Source organism: Lepisosteus platostomus, chromosome 22 (genome assembly GCF_059453375.1).
Source record: "Lepisosteus platostomus isolate fLepPlt1 chromosome 22, fLepPlt1.hap1, whole genome shotgun sequence".
Taxonomy (NCBI): Eukaryota; Metazoa; Chordata; class Actinopteri; order Semionotiformes; family Lepisosteidae; genus Lepisosteus; species Lepisosteus platostomus.
This window is the reverse complement of record NC_142632.1, coordinates 12,596,080-12,612,756: the sequence shown is the minus strand read 5'-3', so window position 1 is coordinate 12,612,756 and position 16,677 is coordinate 12,596,080. Positions and strand designations below refer to the sequence as shown.

General features: G+C 38.8%; 4 protein-coding genes across 4 annotated transcripts in view; all 4 read left to right on the top strand.

Moving 5' to 3' along the window:
• The first annotated feature begins 3,507 nt into the window (after window positions 1-3,507).
• Window positions 3,508-16,677, top strand: part of LOC148643504 (claudin-4-like) — a 29,066-nt gene continuing 15,896 nt past the window's right edge. Inside the window, exon 1 of the mRNA XM_088615861.1 lies at window positions 3,508-4,186. The gene's annotated coding sequence lies outside the window, so the exon portion shown is untranslated. The remainder of the gene's footprint in view (window positions 4,187-16,677) is intronic.
• On the top strand, window positions 7,139-8,502 carry LOC148643511 (claudin-4-like). The gene has a single exon (XM_088615863.1). The coding sequence runs from the start codon at window positions 7,278-7,280 to the stop codon at window positions 7,908-7,910; it is 633 nt and encodes a 210-aa protein (XP_088471989.1). The 5' UTR covers window positions 7,139-7,277; the 3' UTR covers window positions 7,911-8,502.
• On the top strand, window positions 11,556-12,651 carry LOC148643510 (claudin-4-like). Its single transcript, XM_088615866.1, has one exon. The coding sequence runs from the start codon at window positions 11,644-11,646 to the stop codon at window positions 12,274-12,276; it is 633 nt and encodes a 210-aa protein (XP_088471992.1). The 5' UTR covers window positions 11,556-11,643; the 3' UTR covers window positions 12,277-12,651.
• On the top strand, window positions 12,784-15,769 carry LOC148643509 (claudin-like protein ZF-A89). Its single transcript, XM_088615868.1, has one exon. It carries the CDS (start codon window positions 14,937-14,939, stop codon window positions 15,564-15,566), a length of 630 nt encoding a protein of 209 aa, XP_088471994.1. The 5' UTR covers window positions 12,784-14,936; the 3' UTR covers window positions 15,567-15,769.

The following is a 16,677-nucleotide window of genomic DNA, read 5'->3' as shown; positions in this document are numbered from 1 at the left end:
ACTGAAACTGCAGGGAGAGACGGTTTCTGCTCCGGGATTGTTCCAGTGCCCCGAGCTCCACAGAATGAAGTCATTCACGCTCAGAGACTGAGCCTTCATTGTGTGCTAATTATTTGGAAGTTCAAACGATCGAATCAACAATGCATCCTCCATAACAAAAGGGTGGAAATTTTTACACTGTTTTTCTTCTGAGAACTTCAGTAAAGTTTAATCCCCTAAGGTTAATTTACATTATGCTGATGGTGGTTTAAAAATAGAAAGCCTGTGCTAACTTACTTCCACCCATTTTCTCAACTGCTTGATCCAGTCCAAGGCTGCGGGGGAGCTGGAGCCTGTCCCAGCAAGTAACAGGCACAGGGCAGAATACAACCTGGATGGGATGCCAGTTCCTACCAGATTAATTTACTGTTTCTCAAATTCTTTTAATAAAACTAGCAATCACAATAATAAATGATATGATATTAAATAATGACATGAATATGGATTGTTCTATAGTATAGGGGTTTCAAAGTCATGTATAAAACAAATATATCATTTTGTATTATAGTATCATTTGTGTTATTAGCTGCCTGGTCATTAACTGAGGTCATATATTTGTCATTGATAAATATATTAATATTGTCCATTTTTTATCGCTGTGTTTGTTTGGCACTTTGCTAAAACCTCCTAAAATGCACTTTCCAAAAACAAATTAACGTTTGTACCCAACTATCATACATTCATACATTCATACTTGATATCTTAAATTGCATCATTCAGTGGCCTCAATATGTATTTGCACACATGTTTTTAAAAACTAAGGAGGTCATGGAGAATTGAATTAAATACCACAGAATTGCAAAGTCTGAAGTAATTGAAGGTAAGAGGAATATATATTTGTTTGTCTCATGCAAAAACCGCTAACTGAAACCACTTTCTGTGATTCAGTCCTGTAAAAATGTATCAGTACACCAGCCACCTCACAGTGTATCTCACGCGAACAGTAGAGATGCAGAAAGGTGTGGCTGAGGCTCTGAGAACACTGGAAAGTTGCTGAACAGACTGGCTCCAGCCAGCTCGTTCAAAACAAAAGCTGGGAGTCGCATTCATTACCTGTCGTGACAGGTCACCAGCTTGTTTATACATATTTTGAAAAAAAGTCTAGGAGCATTGTATACATACCCCTTCTTTGGGTTGAAACATAAAGCTATAAAGATAAAGCTTCTCCTTACTGAAGAAAATACTAGATACATTTAAAAAAGGTAGCAGGTTTCCTCCTATTCTTGTCTCATAAAAGTTCTACTGAAAGGTGACAGCTCTCCAGTCTCTAATGTAGAGGGTGGAAGCCCAAAATAAATGAAACGAGATACCAGCTCAGATGGGTCTTAAAAAACGCTAGAGTTTCATAAAAACACCACAAATGGAACATCTGACAAAATCCCATGATAACATTTGAGATCATAGATTCAGATCGTTTAGGCAGAGAAATTTAAAACATTGTCTGATCCTGTGTTAGAGGCTGGGAAGTGTGTACAGACTTTTATAACATTACAGTATCCATTACAGGTGGATGCTGCACATTGGTGGTGGTGGAGGGGAGTCCCCATTACCTGTAAAGCGCTTTGAGTGGAGTGTCCAGAAAAGCGCTAAATAAGTGTAAGCAATTATTATTATTATTATTATTATTATTATTATTATTATTATTATTATTATTATTATTATTATTATTATTATTATTATTATTATTACAGTATCAGTGTACTTGTGCTTTGGAATTGAAATGGATTGCATTTGGCTTCTTTGTAAATCATGAAAGATTTTGAAATGTATCCTGGCTACCTATCCGACAGACGCCATAGATTTTGTAACTGCAGCATAACATTCAACAATGAGCCGTCCCTGACGTGCTGAAGACGTGTCACATGTGCGGATACTGCCGCAGTTTCTGCACGCAAAACGCTGGAAAAGAGGAACCCAAGCAGGTGGGGCAGGTGCATGGGTGGGTCTTGTGTTGCACTTGCAATAAGCTTTGGAAACAAGGTGTGCTCGCCTGCTCACAACATGTTGTTACAGGCACTGTAGCATAACCATCAGCTCCACTCTTACCTTTTATTCTCAGCCTTGTGTGCGGTGCCCTACATTCTGATTGAGAGAACTATAAATTCACTCGGGTCTCGCGCAGCCCCGCTGTATGAGTGTGAGGTGACGAAGCAGGAATTTACTGTCATACTTTATGGACTTTTCACTTTACTAACATCCCCTCTCCCCCCATTCCTCCCTCCACATACAACCACAAACATCACTCTGTGGGAATTTCCCATTGTCCTTTCCTGAAGACCCCTTATGACACAGAAATGTCTGTTCTTGTGGAATGATATAAATTTGACCCAGATCATATGTCTTTAATTCAGCCTGCTTAATTGGTTTTTGATATTCAATGAAAGCTATGAAACACTAAGATAAATACAGTCTTATCTGCATAGAATGGATGAAAAGGTATACAATAGTGACTGGGTTTCAGACACATGAACCTCTTGTCACTGAACACTGCTGTATTCTATATCTTTTGTGTGGCCATGACCACCAAGCATTAAATAACAGGAACAGGAATGTGTTCAGCGAAAAGCAATTGTTTATTGCGTGAACTAAATGAGGTACACTCACGGAGACACAAGCAAAGCCAGCTGACTTATTTTTATGTAGTAAATTAATTTTATATTTCTGTATTAACCGGTAACCTGCACTGAGATGCAAATTCACTGAGATGCTTTTTTCAGGAATATTGTGATGCCTTGGCAGCAGACACTGAAGGTTAAACCCAGAACACGCTTTAATGAAATTGATGGTGGAATATAAATGTTCAGAAAACAAAAAAGAATCTGTGTTCCGCATGTACTCACTGAAAGATACTATTTATCACAGTGCTATGGGAGACCAAATGATCTTTTGGCTTCTCGGTCCATTTTTCAGCTCATATAAACTCCTAATTACACAGGAATGGCTAAAGATTTTTTCTGTGCTGAAAGGAGAAGAAAAGAAAAACGTTACGGCCTTGGCCTTCTTCAAGTGTGTCAAATTTAACTACCTAACCTCAAAATTAGACAGCTGTTTCTCAGCCAACTCTGACCTTATAATACACATATTCATCTGTATTATAAGGAATACCCTTCTGTGTTACAATGTGTGTTAAGAGCAGTCACAATGAGTTTAAATAACTGTTTAAGAATTATTTAATATTATCACTAATATTCCTAATTGATTTCCATACTCATAACTCCATGCAGATGTAGGCTTTTAACATGCACCCTATCTTGAAAGGCTACTTCTTTTAATAGACACTGTAGGTATTAATTATAGGAACTTGTATTATTAAACTTGTGCCATTTCACAATGCTGAGGGAAGAGGAACTGTCATGACCACAAGTTCTTAAAACACAGGAATAGTCACAATGAATAGTGTTTCTCGTTAGATACATGAATACTTCCAGTTCACTGTTCATAGTTCACTATATCAGGAAGATTGTCCCTAATAAGGGTGAAGCACAGTACCTGTTTATGGTTTATGGTTTTAAACCTTGATTTTACTTGTGCAGATGTAGAATTTGAAGTATCTTTGAGGATTCTGCTCCTCTAGCATTTGTATAAAAACATCTCATAATGAATGGCTAGCAGCTTGATTATGAATCACTGTAAAGCAATATTCTGTAAAGATGCTGTAAAGAACATGAACAAGCAAAGTTTTTTTCTGAGCTAAAGGGGAGGCCCAGTATTTGGATGACCTTCTTGTTCTGGGGTGTTGGGATTAGATTGAAAGGCATTTTCTTCAAAAAATCTTTCTTCGAAAGCTTAATCGTAGAACTTTCGTGCATACCTGCGTATGAAACTCAATCTGAGGATACGATCTTATCAAGAGACGCCCTGGAAAAAGAGACCCTTAATTGCAGGTTTGGCTTTCAAACACAATACCTTCATTCATTTGGGAAACAATCAGCTATTTTAGACACTCTCTCTCTCTCTTTTTAAAGAATACAACAACCCAGTTTTCTTGGTTTATTTACAATCCTTCTATCATTTTTCTTATAACCTTCTTCTGTAGACTTCTACTTGTTTTTATACCTGGAGAAGTCAGAATTAAAAGTTCCCTTTGCTTCCTGGAAAAGCTGAGCCTTTGTAAAATCCCGGTGGACTTGCCGACATCTGGTGCCAGGTCAGAATTCTGAATTTTCTTTTCTTTCTGTCTCAAAGTTTTCATGTATAGATTTTTTAAAAGATTGTGAGGTCACCATTCAATGCACCTTAGACAAAGAGTGATGAGTATTAAATAAGGATATTGCTTTGGTACTATGAGTTTTTCAAATGTTTTTTTTACGGTACCTAGACGTCACTTGTCGCATGTAGTTTCAGTGCATCCAAGATCAACGAAATCCCGATTTACATAGTGGGTAGCTTACATGATACAGTGTGTGTGATGCTGGGATGCAGTGATTCTGAAATATTGCTTGTCTTGCAGTTGAAAAGCTTGTACATGATTTACGTTTCTTCATCCTCATATTCAGGGATATAACAGAAAGACACCTACAAGAATAATAGTGGTGACAGTTTGCATTACTGCTCATTCCTCTGCAAAGACTAAATAACTGGAAATGGCAAATGCATATCTAGTTAATTTCAATTTCACAGTCTTGCTTGGCTAATGTAACCTGAATTCCTTCTCACCTCTTTGAATCCTAGTTGGGCAAAGAATTTCTTTCTCCCTCAGAAACACAAAGAACAATAAAGACATTGTGGGCCTTGCAGCTGAATGCAGCAAGAGTTTTGGTTTGGAATAGTGAGATTGGTCTCAAAACAAGACTCCGGTTATTATTACTGAGCAAATATCAGAATTGGAACGGTCAGTTCTCTTTCAGAATATGGGCAGAGAATTACACTGTGCAATAAAGAGACTGGAGAGGCTATTTTAAAGTCAATGGCTGTAAGCAAAATTTTTAATTATAGTTGAAAACTACTAATTCTAATGTATGAAGAATAAAGTGTGACTATGTTATAAACTATAAAGGTTGTAATGGATTGTGAATACTATAGCATACAATTTTAAAGTGTGATTATGTAGCCTTTATACATTTGTTATACTAGGTATGTAAGATCACATTCAAATGCAGTGAAACAGTCCTTAGTGCTGCACTGGTTAGTTATCCCCTCTTGAGTTCTTATTAAAGCCTACTGAGTTTATGAAATACACCAAAGATAATTCTGTCAGTAAAACTACTTTTTCATTGTACCAAAGCTCGGGCAAAATGTTTTGCAGTAATCAATCATTGCAAAAAAAGAAACTGAAGTCATGCAAACTTTTCATCAAGTGAATTCCTCTCAAGTGAAATTGGTAAAAAACAGATTAGAGCAACTGAACTATTCAACTATTCATTCCAAACTATTAAAGTTCAGAATTTAACAGCATTTTTTAACACATCTGTCTTCTCCACCTGTGCCTCCTTACAGCGTAACATAGTTGTTTTGCACAAAACCTGCAACTCCTCTGTCATTTTGTGTGATCAGCTGCTGCTCCTTTCTGAATGCATTGATCTAAGCATGCACAGATTGCCTCTGACTGGTTATTATATCTTACTTTGCATTCATTTACTGAAGATTCAGATCTTCCATAATATATGAATGTATAAAAAAGAAGCTGTCAGTTATTTATAGATCCACAAGCACTTACTTGGCATTACCTTTTACTGTGTTATTTGTGAATTTCATTTCAGAATATCTGCTTTCATCAATTACAGTGTAATCACAAGCTAAGAGAATGGTATATTCCATAGGTGTCCAGTCCTGAACGGAAAGTGTGTGTGTATACAGTTCAGCACTTAATGAATGAAACTAGCTGGCTAATGGTTTAACCGCAATTTAATAATGTCTCCCAGCTCTTCAGGTGCAGCTGAATTTAAAAAGACTTAGGTAAACTGCAGAAACCTTGGTCCTCTAGGACTACAACTAGACAATTCCTAAACTGTACCCCATTATTTAAGTATTTGATGAATAGAACTGAAAATGTTAAAAATCACTGTACAGACCAATGAAGATTAGACACTGGCAATTAGCTCTGGGTAGTATTCTGATTACACTTTTAAAGCATTAATCAGCCTAATGTCCTTAAAATGGAACTGGAGACACAAAATGAACAGAACCCAAGTTGAAAACATACAAAATATTACAGTATTTCAAAAGATTGCACCAATATCTTTTTCCCTTCAGGTGTGAAATCTTGTTTCGGGCTGTTCCCATGATCTAACTGTTGTGTGACGCAGTTGCCACCTCCTGATTTAGGGAGGCAGAACTTTGATGTGTGATGTGGGCAGTGCAAAATAAAGAAACTTGTAATTCTGGATTTTGATTGAATTTGCTGGAAATAAATTAGACTGATTGAAGTAATGAAAGTGTGCCCCCTTAATAGCCTCTAAAAACTTTATTTTGTTTTGAAATAGTCACCTTTAAACACATAAATACTTGAGTCTTTAAAATCGAAGACCAGCCTTCCTGACTCTCTTGCACAAACTACACCTCTTGCTTCCTCGCCTGACTGGTTTCAGAGTTTCAGCTTCATCCCATCCCCCAACAGGTGCCTCATGCTAGCCGTAAAAAAGTCATTCCTTTTAACTCCTTCTAAAGCTGATGAAAGACTGCTGTATCAGAGCAACTGAGAAATCCCCAGGAAGGAAAATATTTTTTGTTGTTGCTAATGACACAACAATATTTGTAAAATGCAGTTTATAAGGGTTTTGTACCGGTTGGACTGGTGTCTTTGTCACATGAGATACATTGGATATTTAACCCTTGCTTTATTTACTGACCTAACAAGAAGCAAAAACAAATTGCTTGTCGGACGCCTGCCTGTGAGGCTAAAGTTTGGAGATCTTATCCTTCATCTGGAACTTGTAGCAGTCAGGATCTTTTGCTAAGAAAAAAGAACACATCTCTTCATTAAGCTGAAACCAAATTACTTTCATCCCCCACCTCTCAGAACAGCCCCAGGACGTCGCACAGGAAGTGACCATATTTGGTCATTTTTTTGTACTCTGACAGATAGTCAAATGGTTTGGGTGACTCAGAAGCCTGCTTTGAAAGTTCTCTTCCCTCTACTATCACCGCATAACACAGACACTCCCATCTGAGAATCCATATAATTGCTTGCTCTCACCATTTCAGAGAACATTTTGGAGGGAGAGTTTCAGAGGAAACATTCCTCTTGATTTCTAAGTACAGCTTCACCTGAACCAAGAGAAGAAAAAGAAAGACTTCAGATGGCAGCTGCTGGGCTACAGCTTTTGGGGATTGCTCTTGCCATTATCGGATGGATCGGGGCTATCATTGCCTGCGCTCTCCCCATGTGGAGGGTGACAGCGTTCATCGGCAATAACATCGTGACGGCTCAGATCAACTGGGAAGGCATATGGATGAACTGCGTGGTGCAGAGCACCGGGCAGATGCAGTGCAAGGTCTACGACTCCATGCTGGCTCTCGACCAAGCCCTCCAATCTGCACGAGCCCTCATGGTGATATCTATCATCGTGGGCGTCATGGGCATCCTGCTGTCCATGGCCGGCGGCAAGTGCACCAACTGCGTGGAAGATGAGTCGACCAAAGCCAAGATCGGCATCGCCGCAGGTGTGATCTTCATTGTTTCTGGACTCCTCTGCCTGATTCCTGCCTGTTGGACCGCCAACAGAATCGTCCAAGATTTTTACAACCCCTTGGTGAACGAGGCACAGAAGAGGGAGATTGGTGCGTCCCTGTACATCGGCTGGGGAGCTTCTGCCCTGCTGATCATTGGGGGAGCTCTGCTTTGCTGCCACTGTCCACCAAAAGATCCATCCTACTCTGCAAAATATTCTGCTGCAAGAAACCCTGCCTCAACAACTAAGGACTATGTTTAAAGGAGAATCAGGATATGAAAAGAGTTAAAGGACTTCGTTTTGGACTTTTGCTATGTTCCCGCTGTTTGAAACTGGCACAGTAGACCTGTTCACATACTGAAGAAAGGTTTACATACTGTAAGTGTTAACGGTCGTGTGTTCACTTTGCAACTCTGTCTGGACAAACAGACGAATATAGATTTTCTGTGGATGGAACAAAAGTGCTACTGAAAGATTGCTAGAGAATTTTGTTTTTAAACTTTTTGTTAAATTTTGTTGTACATGTATGCAACGGTTTATAATGTTGGAGTGAATATGTTTGTAAAGGGAGACAAAACCTTCATGTTTTGCTAAAAGTGTCCTATTGGATTCTGTGGAGAAAAAAAAAATTGTGAACTATTGTGAACATCTATTGATTGGAAGCTTTTATAATTTGTTAAGCATTTTCAAGTCTGTATATGTCATTGTCTTGGCTTGCTTGAAAAGCCTTGACTAATGTGGAAATATGTTTTATGTACACATACTGCTAATAATTACACTATAATTTGTTATTTGAATATCTAACATGTGACATGATACAATACACATTGTAAATAAATTGTTTTGTACTTTATATCTGTGCTTCTATGGTGTCACATTATTTCAACATTGAAATATATTAGTACAAAAGGCAATATTAAAATCCTAAGGATAAATACTGGAATTTACACCCACATACAGAAAATAAACAAAATGTCTTTGATGAAAGACAGTTGGGCTTAGTTTTCTTCTCCTTTTTAACTGCACAAATACATAAAGAGGAAAAATGAGAACACATACCCTTCTGTATTAAATGTTTAACATTCATAGTAAAATAATGTATAGACAGGAGAATATAAAAACAGTATTTGATTTATTTGGTAATTGTTAAACAAACCCTTCCAGACCAAGAGTCTTGCAGGTATTGCTGTGGACCTCCTAAGAAGGTTTCCTAGGAAAGTTGAAAATACCTGGGTGTGGCTCAGTCCCCACTCAGGAACTTTGCAATGGGAAGATTTTTTTTTATTTCACCCTGGCCCCTCCCATTTGTAAAATTTGGGTTTGCCATATGTTTTGTGAAAATAGATGCCTTCTAGATGCCGTCCACTCAATAACAAAAGCAAACTAGCCACAACAGATTTCGGGTGCTTTTATCCCATATACATTTTTAAATATAAAGGTCATAAATATTTTTAGATAACCAGGTAACACATGATGTTCAGTTATATGTGAGGTCTAGCATAATATAATGTATTATAACGTATCACACCTGAAGAAGGCTCCATGGCCGAAACGTTGTGTTTTCTTTCTTCTTTTTTTCAGCATGGATTAAACCTATTACTTGTTCCTGTGCAGCCTACGCATGCTGACGCAGCTACCCACCTGAACTATAATATAATGTAGGCAATCATTCCTGAATAGCTAAACTCCTGTCCCATGCTGAATCTTTTTTTAGATGGTTTGTCAGTTGGGCTTGTCAGTGCTTGTCTAGACAGTGTTGCCGTAACATGTTGGAATTCCTCTTGCGGAACTGAAGACCTGGTTCATTGTTGTCATGATAGTAAATATGCACATTCCAGAAGTCTAGTGCAGTGTTGTTTATTATGCCAGCCTACCTCCTCAGAGCTGAATTCAGATTTATTATAATTATTATTGTAATTATTAAAAAGTAATAGTAAACTTTATTTCATATAGTGCCTTTACAAGTACCTTTAGAAAGCACTTAACAGTAAGAAAAAAAAGGCACACAATGAGAGGAGACAGCAGAAATACATAACTACACTAAGGGTTTAAAGGGTTAAATAAAAGCCCTGAAGAAGAAGGCTTTGAGTCTAGATTTGAAAGGGCTCAGGGAAGGTGACTCTCTGAAATGTTACAGTAATCAATTTGAGAGAAGACATAAGGGTTGATCAGCTTTTCAGCAACAATTAGCGACAACATAGGATGTGTTCTGATGATATTTCTGAGGTGGAAGAATGAGATATTTGAAATTCACGAGGAATGGCAACGTCCCAAAATCGAAGCGTAACGAACTATTGTGGAGTGAATCTTTGGCTTAACCCGCTGGGCTGAGGGCCGACCTCCTGGCCGTAGGACAAGGAGGCCAGGACCCCCCCCTGCAAGGTAACCAAGGGGCAGCTGCAGAGGTGGAGTTGGGGTGGAAGTGGGATGCAAAAGTCGCACGAGAGGGAGAGAGATATCGCATTTGGTATTTATTATATGATTGAGCGTGGTTGTTGTCATCCCTCCCGAACTTTAGTTAAATAAACTCCATTATTTTGCACATGTGGCTAAATCATCAACCCTGGATCAAATATCACCTACACGTTCTTTAGCTGAGATTGAAATTCAAGTACAGTACCATCCACAGATGGGGTTACTGCATTGGCTTAACATACTTGATGGGAGGTGCTGTAAAGACTTCAGTCTTGTCGCAGTTTAAATCAAGGAATTTTTGAGTCATCAATGTTTTCATGTCAGAGATGCAGTTAGTGCAGAGACAGCCTCTTCAGTGTCAGGTTTAATATGGACATAGATTTGAGCATCTTCGCCTTTAAAATGATAATTTTACACCAAGTGATTTTAATGGCAAATCTAGAATTATTAATTGATTTTATGTTTTAATTAATCTTTAGACTACTAAAGCACTGCAATTCAATTATAATTTGAAATAAAACATTAAAAAAATGTTTTAAACATGGGATATTTGCAATATTTTAGTTCACGTGGTGGAGCAGTTCCTCTCTTCTCTGTCTGATCTGTTGGATCAGCAGTTGAGGTTGCTGGAGCATAATGGCTGAAACCTGTCAATCAGGTCTGTGCTGCAGCTCAGTTGGAGATAATAGCAGCCACCCTCTATGTAAAGCACCTCAGGATCCTTCAGGAAGAAAAGAGATCTATAAATGTAAGGCATGTGAGGCAGTAATTAATTGTCAGCAAAGCAGGGAATTAGAGCATATTTTTCAGATCTTTCTTAGTTCACCTCATAAACATGAATCAAATTGCATTAAACTAATAAAGTTACAAGTAATAGGTTTATTCCATGCTGAAAAAAAATAAGAAAGAGAACACAACGTTTCGCCCGTGGAGCCTTCTTCAGGTGTGGGGCCTTCTTCACACACCTGAAGAAGGCTCCACGGCCGAAACGTTGTGTTCTCTTTCTTATTTTTTTTCAGCATGGAATAAACCTATTACTTGTTCCTTTGCAGCCTACGCATGCTGACGCAGCTACCCACCTGAACTACTTAAACTAATATATTACTGATTTACTTACGTAAGGGTAAAGCTAAAGTTAGGGTCAGAATATCTCACAGCAAAGTGCCTTAAAAAGAAATTTGTAATTAAGTATACATTTCAGACTGGTTGAAACATTCAAATTGAAAACTTTGACCCTCTGGTGGTAAAACTAAATTCATATCACATCTAAGACATGGTGAGAGGCCCAAACCTGCATAACTTTTATTCTTCTTAAAACCATTCCATTTGGGAGAGAATCGTCAGAGTACATCCGCGCTGTTTGAGGTCACCTGTTTCACTGTGCTGGGAAACAAAACAAAAAGAGCCATACGATCTCGAATTACTACTGTTCTTTGTTTGCATGAACTACAACCCCACCCATTCAAAAAGTGTATAAATACGCGGTCATATCGTTTTACCGAACACTTGGAAAGTGCTCACCAGGACAAATACATCCAAAAGGTCTTTTGCATTCAGCCAAGGAGAAACAAGTCTTGTGATGGCATCGGTAGGAATCCAAATTTTGGGAATTACTCTGTCCATGATTGGATGGCTTGGGGTCATAATTGTTTGTGCTTTACCCATGTGGAGGGTGACGGCTTTCATCGGCGCCAACATCGTGACGGCCCAGATCATCTGGGAAGGGCTGTGGATGAACTGTGTGGTGCAGAGCACCGGGCAGATGCAGTGCAAGGTCTACGACTCAATGCTTATTCTTCCCCAGGATCTCCAAGCAGCTCGGGCCATGATTGTGATTTCTATTGTGGTGGGCATCGTGGGAGTATTGCTATCTGTTGCTGGAGGCAAGTGCACCAACTGCATAGAAGATGAGGCAACTAAAGCCAAAGTTTGCATCCTCTCCGGTGTTATCTTCATCATCGCGGGGGTGCTCTGTCTGATCCCTGTCTGCTGGTCCGCCAACACCATCATCAGAGACTTTTACAACCCTCTGCTCACTGAAGCTCAGAGAAGGGAGCTCGGAGCCTCACTGTACATCGGCTGGGGAGCCGCAGCTCTTCTGCTTCTTGGAGGAGGTCTGCTCTGCTGGAACTGTCCTCCCAAAGAAAATCAAAATTACCGGGGTCGCTTCACCCCAGTGCAGTCTACTGCCACATCTAAGAACTATGTGTAAGGACTTTGAAGCGTTGAATAGAGCTATTTCTATCTTTTCCAGATCCCTTATGCCACGTAGCTGAAACTGATATTTTTGGGACCTTTGTGCCCTTTTCATAAGTTGTCTCTTTTTAAATCTTATAGCTGAGCAGGCAAAGCATATGTATTGTTGAAAGAAATCAACTCTTCTATTGCGATATTATTGAATGGATCGTTTTGAGGACACCTGCTTTATTCTAGTAAAGTTGGTTTTTGCAAGTTCAAGTAATGTTGCTCCTTCATTTGTGTATTTCATTCCATTTATTTTACTTGATGGGTTTGGTTTTAAGGAAACATTTAATTATTTGGAAAACTACAGCTTAAAATCTTGCAATAAAAAATCGGAATGACTTTTTCTTATCGCACTGCCTTTTCTTTGTGGACTTACAGGGAAACGTGGTTGCCTTGAAAGGATGGAAAGCTGGTTGCTTTCAGGGAAATAAATGCATTATGTGAACTCAATAGCCCGCAAGGCTGGAAACTTAATTGTTTTCATCCTTACTGGAGGGTAACATCGAATCCTCAGTTTTAAAGTAAACAGTTTACGTAAGGTTATCAATTGTCTCCTTAAAGAAAGAAAATTCGACATATATTGCTGGTTTATTTAGCACCGCTCTATTTTTAAACATATTATTTTAATTTAGCTTTGTTTGAACATCCAAGGTCAAAGAGCGGAACCTTCTAAAATGGCATTGGAAAGTGCATCTCTCGGTGCTGGTTGTAAAACCGGTTATCTTTGTGTTTACTGGACAAAATTGCAACGCGTGAACAACAGCCTTGAAAAGAAAACCACGCATTGTTCTGTTTACACCTGTCATTTGTCTAACAGGTTCTCTGCTTTGTTTGAGGACGTTTATCTTATTTTGAAGGTTTTGACAGTGAATATGACTTATTTAAATTATTCTGTTTCGACAAGACATTGCAGGGCATTTCCAACCTCCATTTTTCACTCAAGAGCGCTACTGGATCTAACATGGATTTTAAGTGATCTCTTTTTATTTTCACACAATTCACACACTGTTAAAATTATCCTTTTTAAAATACATTGTGTATTATTATAGTGATATAAAAACGTTTTAATCCTAATATATTTGATGAATTATGGAAACATCACAATTGGATTTAAGCATCTTAATTCCTTGAGGTGTACGTTGAACTGCTTTCCTCTTGAAACTCCTGAAATACTTAGTTCCTCTTGTTGCCGACGGTTTCAGCAAAAATGACGTCAGAAAGGTCTTGTCAAAGAATATGACACTGACATTTAGCCTGTATTGAGGTGGTACGCAATCTGATTTAAACACTGAATGTGTGCTTCAAATGTTACCTAGTTTTTAGCTAGTTTAGCCTGTGTAATTTAAGATGTCGCATATAACTACTTTTAAACGTTTTAAAAGCTGACGTTGCATTGGATGCTCAGGCTGATTTCAATTGAAAGAGACTATGGTGTAGTGTTTTCACGTTTTCTCTCTATAGGAAAGTGCTCCAGCTAGCTTTGATAACCTCTCCTATTTGTTGTGACCTTTGAACAGTACAACGAGAGTACAGGAGGTTAACAAAATCACCAGAAAGACTTGAGTAGACATTATGTCACAATTTCTGTGGTAGGATCCGTTTTGTAATTTAAGTGTTGGAAATCTACACAGCGTCCAGTGCGCAGCAGTTTCTGCGCAGAAACCTGGGCAACCCGGTGTGAACTCCTGTAATTATTTCCCTGCTGTTGTTAGTTTTTCTCATCGTCGTGTCCTTCTTGGGGGAGGTGCACGGAGATATTTCGTGGGGAAAGTAGGTTTATGATTTACACGAATGTAAGAAGAGCTATGTTTTTGCTGTCAGCTGTCTGAGTTAGCTATAAAGTATCTAAAAATTAATTAATAGCACAACACATGAGAAAGAATGTCTCCCAGAGAATCCACGTATACTAGAATATTACTGATGGACAAAGTATCCCGTTTACCTATAATAAGAAAATAAGTACTCATTACTTTAAAAACACATATAAGTAAAGCTACATATCCATAACACACACATAACAAATAGGCAGAAGAAAGGGGAAACGTAGGGTTTAAAAAATGGTGTATGAGCCTTCACCAACAAAAAATCATTGTAACGCAAATTGAACTTTTTAAGAAGTAATTGGAGCTGAGTTGTAGTAATAGTTAACATTTTAGAAAGCATATTTACTGCCTTTTTAAGGAATCGTTTCAGCAGTGAAAAATTAATAATCAAAAACTGGGACCTAAGGTGTTTTAAGCACAAATTCAGCGCACAAGGGTTTGAATGTGAATGGATGAAGATGATATTGGCACCTGAAGAACGCTCCATAGCCGAAACATTGTGTCTCCTTTTTTCCTTTTAGCATGGAACAAACCTTTACCTGTTCCTTAGATAATATTGGCCTCTCAGTTTCACACAGTGGTCCCTTTCCCAGTTGTATTGTCTGCTGAACAAAAGAACCGAAACCAAGATGGACTATTCAGCTGAATGAGTTAATTATCACCGGACGTAATAGGGTCCAAACTCCGCCCTTTGAGGGGGTACCCTTTATATTTGAAAACAAATCACTTCTGAGAAACCGCTTTCGGAGGAAATTAGGGGTTTCTTAGCGCACAGGAAACAAAGCCCGAGGAATCGCATATCTTGATGGCGTCTGTGGGGCTTCAGATTTTGGGAGTTTCGCTGGCGGTGATCGGGTGGCTTGGAGACATCATCATCTGCGCTCTCCCCATGTGGAAGGTGACGGCTTTCATCGGCAACAACATCGTGACGGCCCAGATCATCTGGGAAGGGCTGTGGATGAGCTGTGTGGTGCAGAGCACCGGGCAGATGCAGTGCAAGGTCTACGACTCCATGCTGGCTCTCCCCCAGGATCTGCAGGCAGCCCGAGCCCTGGTCGTCATCTCCGTGCTGGTGGCGATCTTCGGCATCCTGCTGTCGGTGGTCGGGGGCAAGTGCACCAACTGCGTGGAGGAGGAATCGACCAAAGCCAAGATCTGCATCGCATCCGGGCTGTTCTTCATCGTTTCGGGGATTCTCTGCTTGATCCCCGTCTGCTGGTCCGCCAACACTATCATCAGAGACTTCTACAACCCTCTGATCACCAATGCCCAGAGGAGGGAGCTTGGCGCTTCCCTCTACATTGGCTGGGGAGCCGGGGGGCTCCTCATCCTCGGAGGAGGACTGCTGTGCTCTCAGTGTCCCAAAGGCGACCGCCCGTACACCGCTGCCTATTCTGCTACAAGGTCTACCGCTGTGGGAAGGGAATATGTCTGAAGCAGCTTTAATAGACGTTTATATATATATTTTTTTTACTTGAGCCTCATTGTCTTTTGTTCGAACTTTCCGCCTTCAACTACCGAATTGTATTTACAGCTGTAGCTGAGATTGTTACTAAAGTCTCTATGTAAGTAAAAGAAACATTTTGTAATAAAGCGTTAGTTAGGGTTTTGTAATAAAGTCTATTACTTTTCGATGTCCATCTCAGTCTGCCTTGATGATTTTGGGGTGACGCAGTAAACGGTTCAACTATAGTTTCAAAGTTTTCCACTGTAGAAAGAAATGTTCAAATATCAAAACGTATTTGTAAAATGTACTGTGCTTCATTTTTTGTAAATTGCTGATTATTTCCTTAATTATAGTAAAAAGTGAGGTATAGTCAACCACATTATATATAGAGAAAGACGAACCCTTTTAGAAGATCCCATTATTTTTCTTGTACTTCTAAAAAGTATAGTAATAAAGACTTTTAACCCAAATTATTTACTCCAATTCCGTAATCCGTTTGCCAGAAGGACAAAATGCCTTTCCTGAGTGTTTTACTTGCGCCCTGTCTGGGCATTAAAGCATTAATTTATAGATGCCCATTAAAATCAAAGTCAGAATATTAACATTTTTACATTCAATGTAATTTCTGCGAAATTCCACACAGAATTAATCATAAACTGAAATGTATTGCGTTTTAAACATGAGCAAATGGTGAAAGTAATTGATGCCCGGGGGTGTTTAGAATTTAGTCACAGCGCTACCTGTACAAAAATAACGGGATTAAGTTACTTTGGATTTTAAAGGAATCACTCCGTGGATACTCAAAAACTACATTAGAATATGATTTAACTGATACAATGAAAAAGAAACCCGTCGCAACTCATTAACCAACGAATAATCATTAGTCAAAACTAAATGAAAGTAGGATTGTTTTAACTTTGGTACAATTCATACTTCATAAATCTAATACGGTATATAAATTGGGGGCTGCCTGTTAATTAAATGATTTCTTATGCAATATGTATAGGAATGCGCTTTGAGAAATTAAGTTTTAAAGTGCTAGATTATTTATTATATGGATGGATAATTCGTTTCTATCTTACGTTTATACTTCCACGTG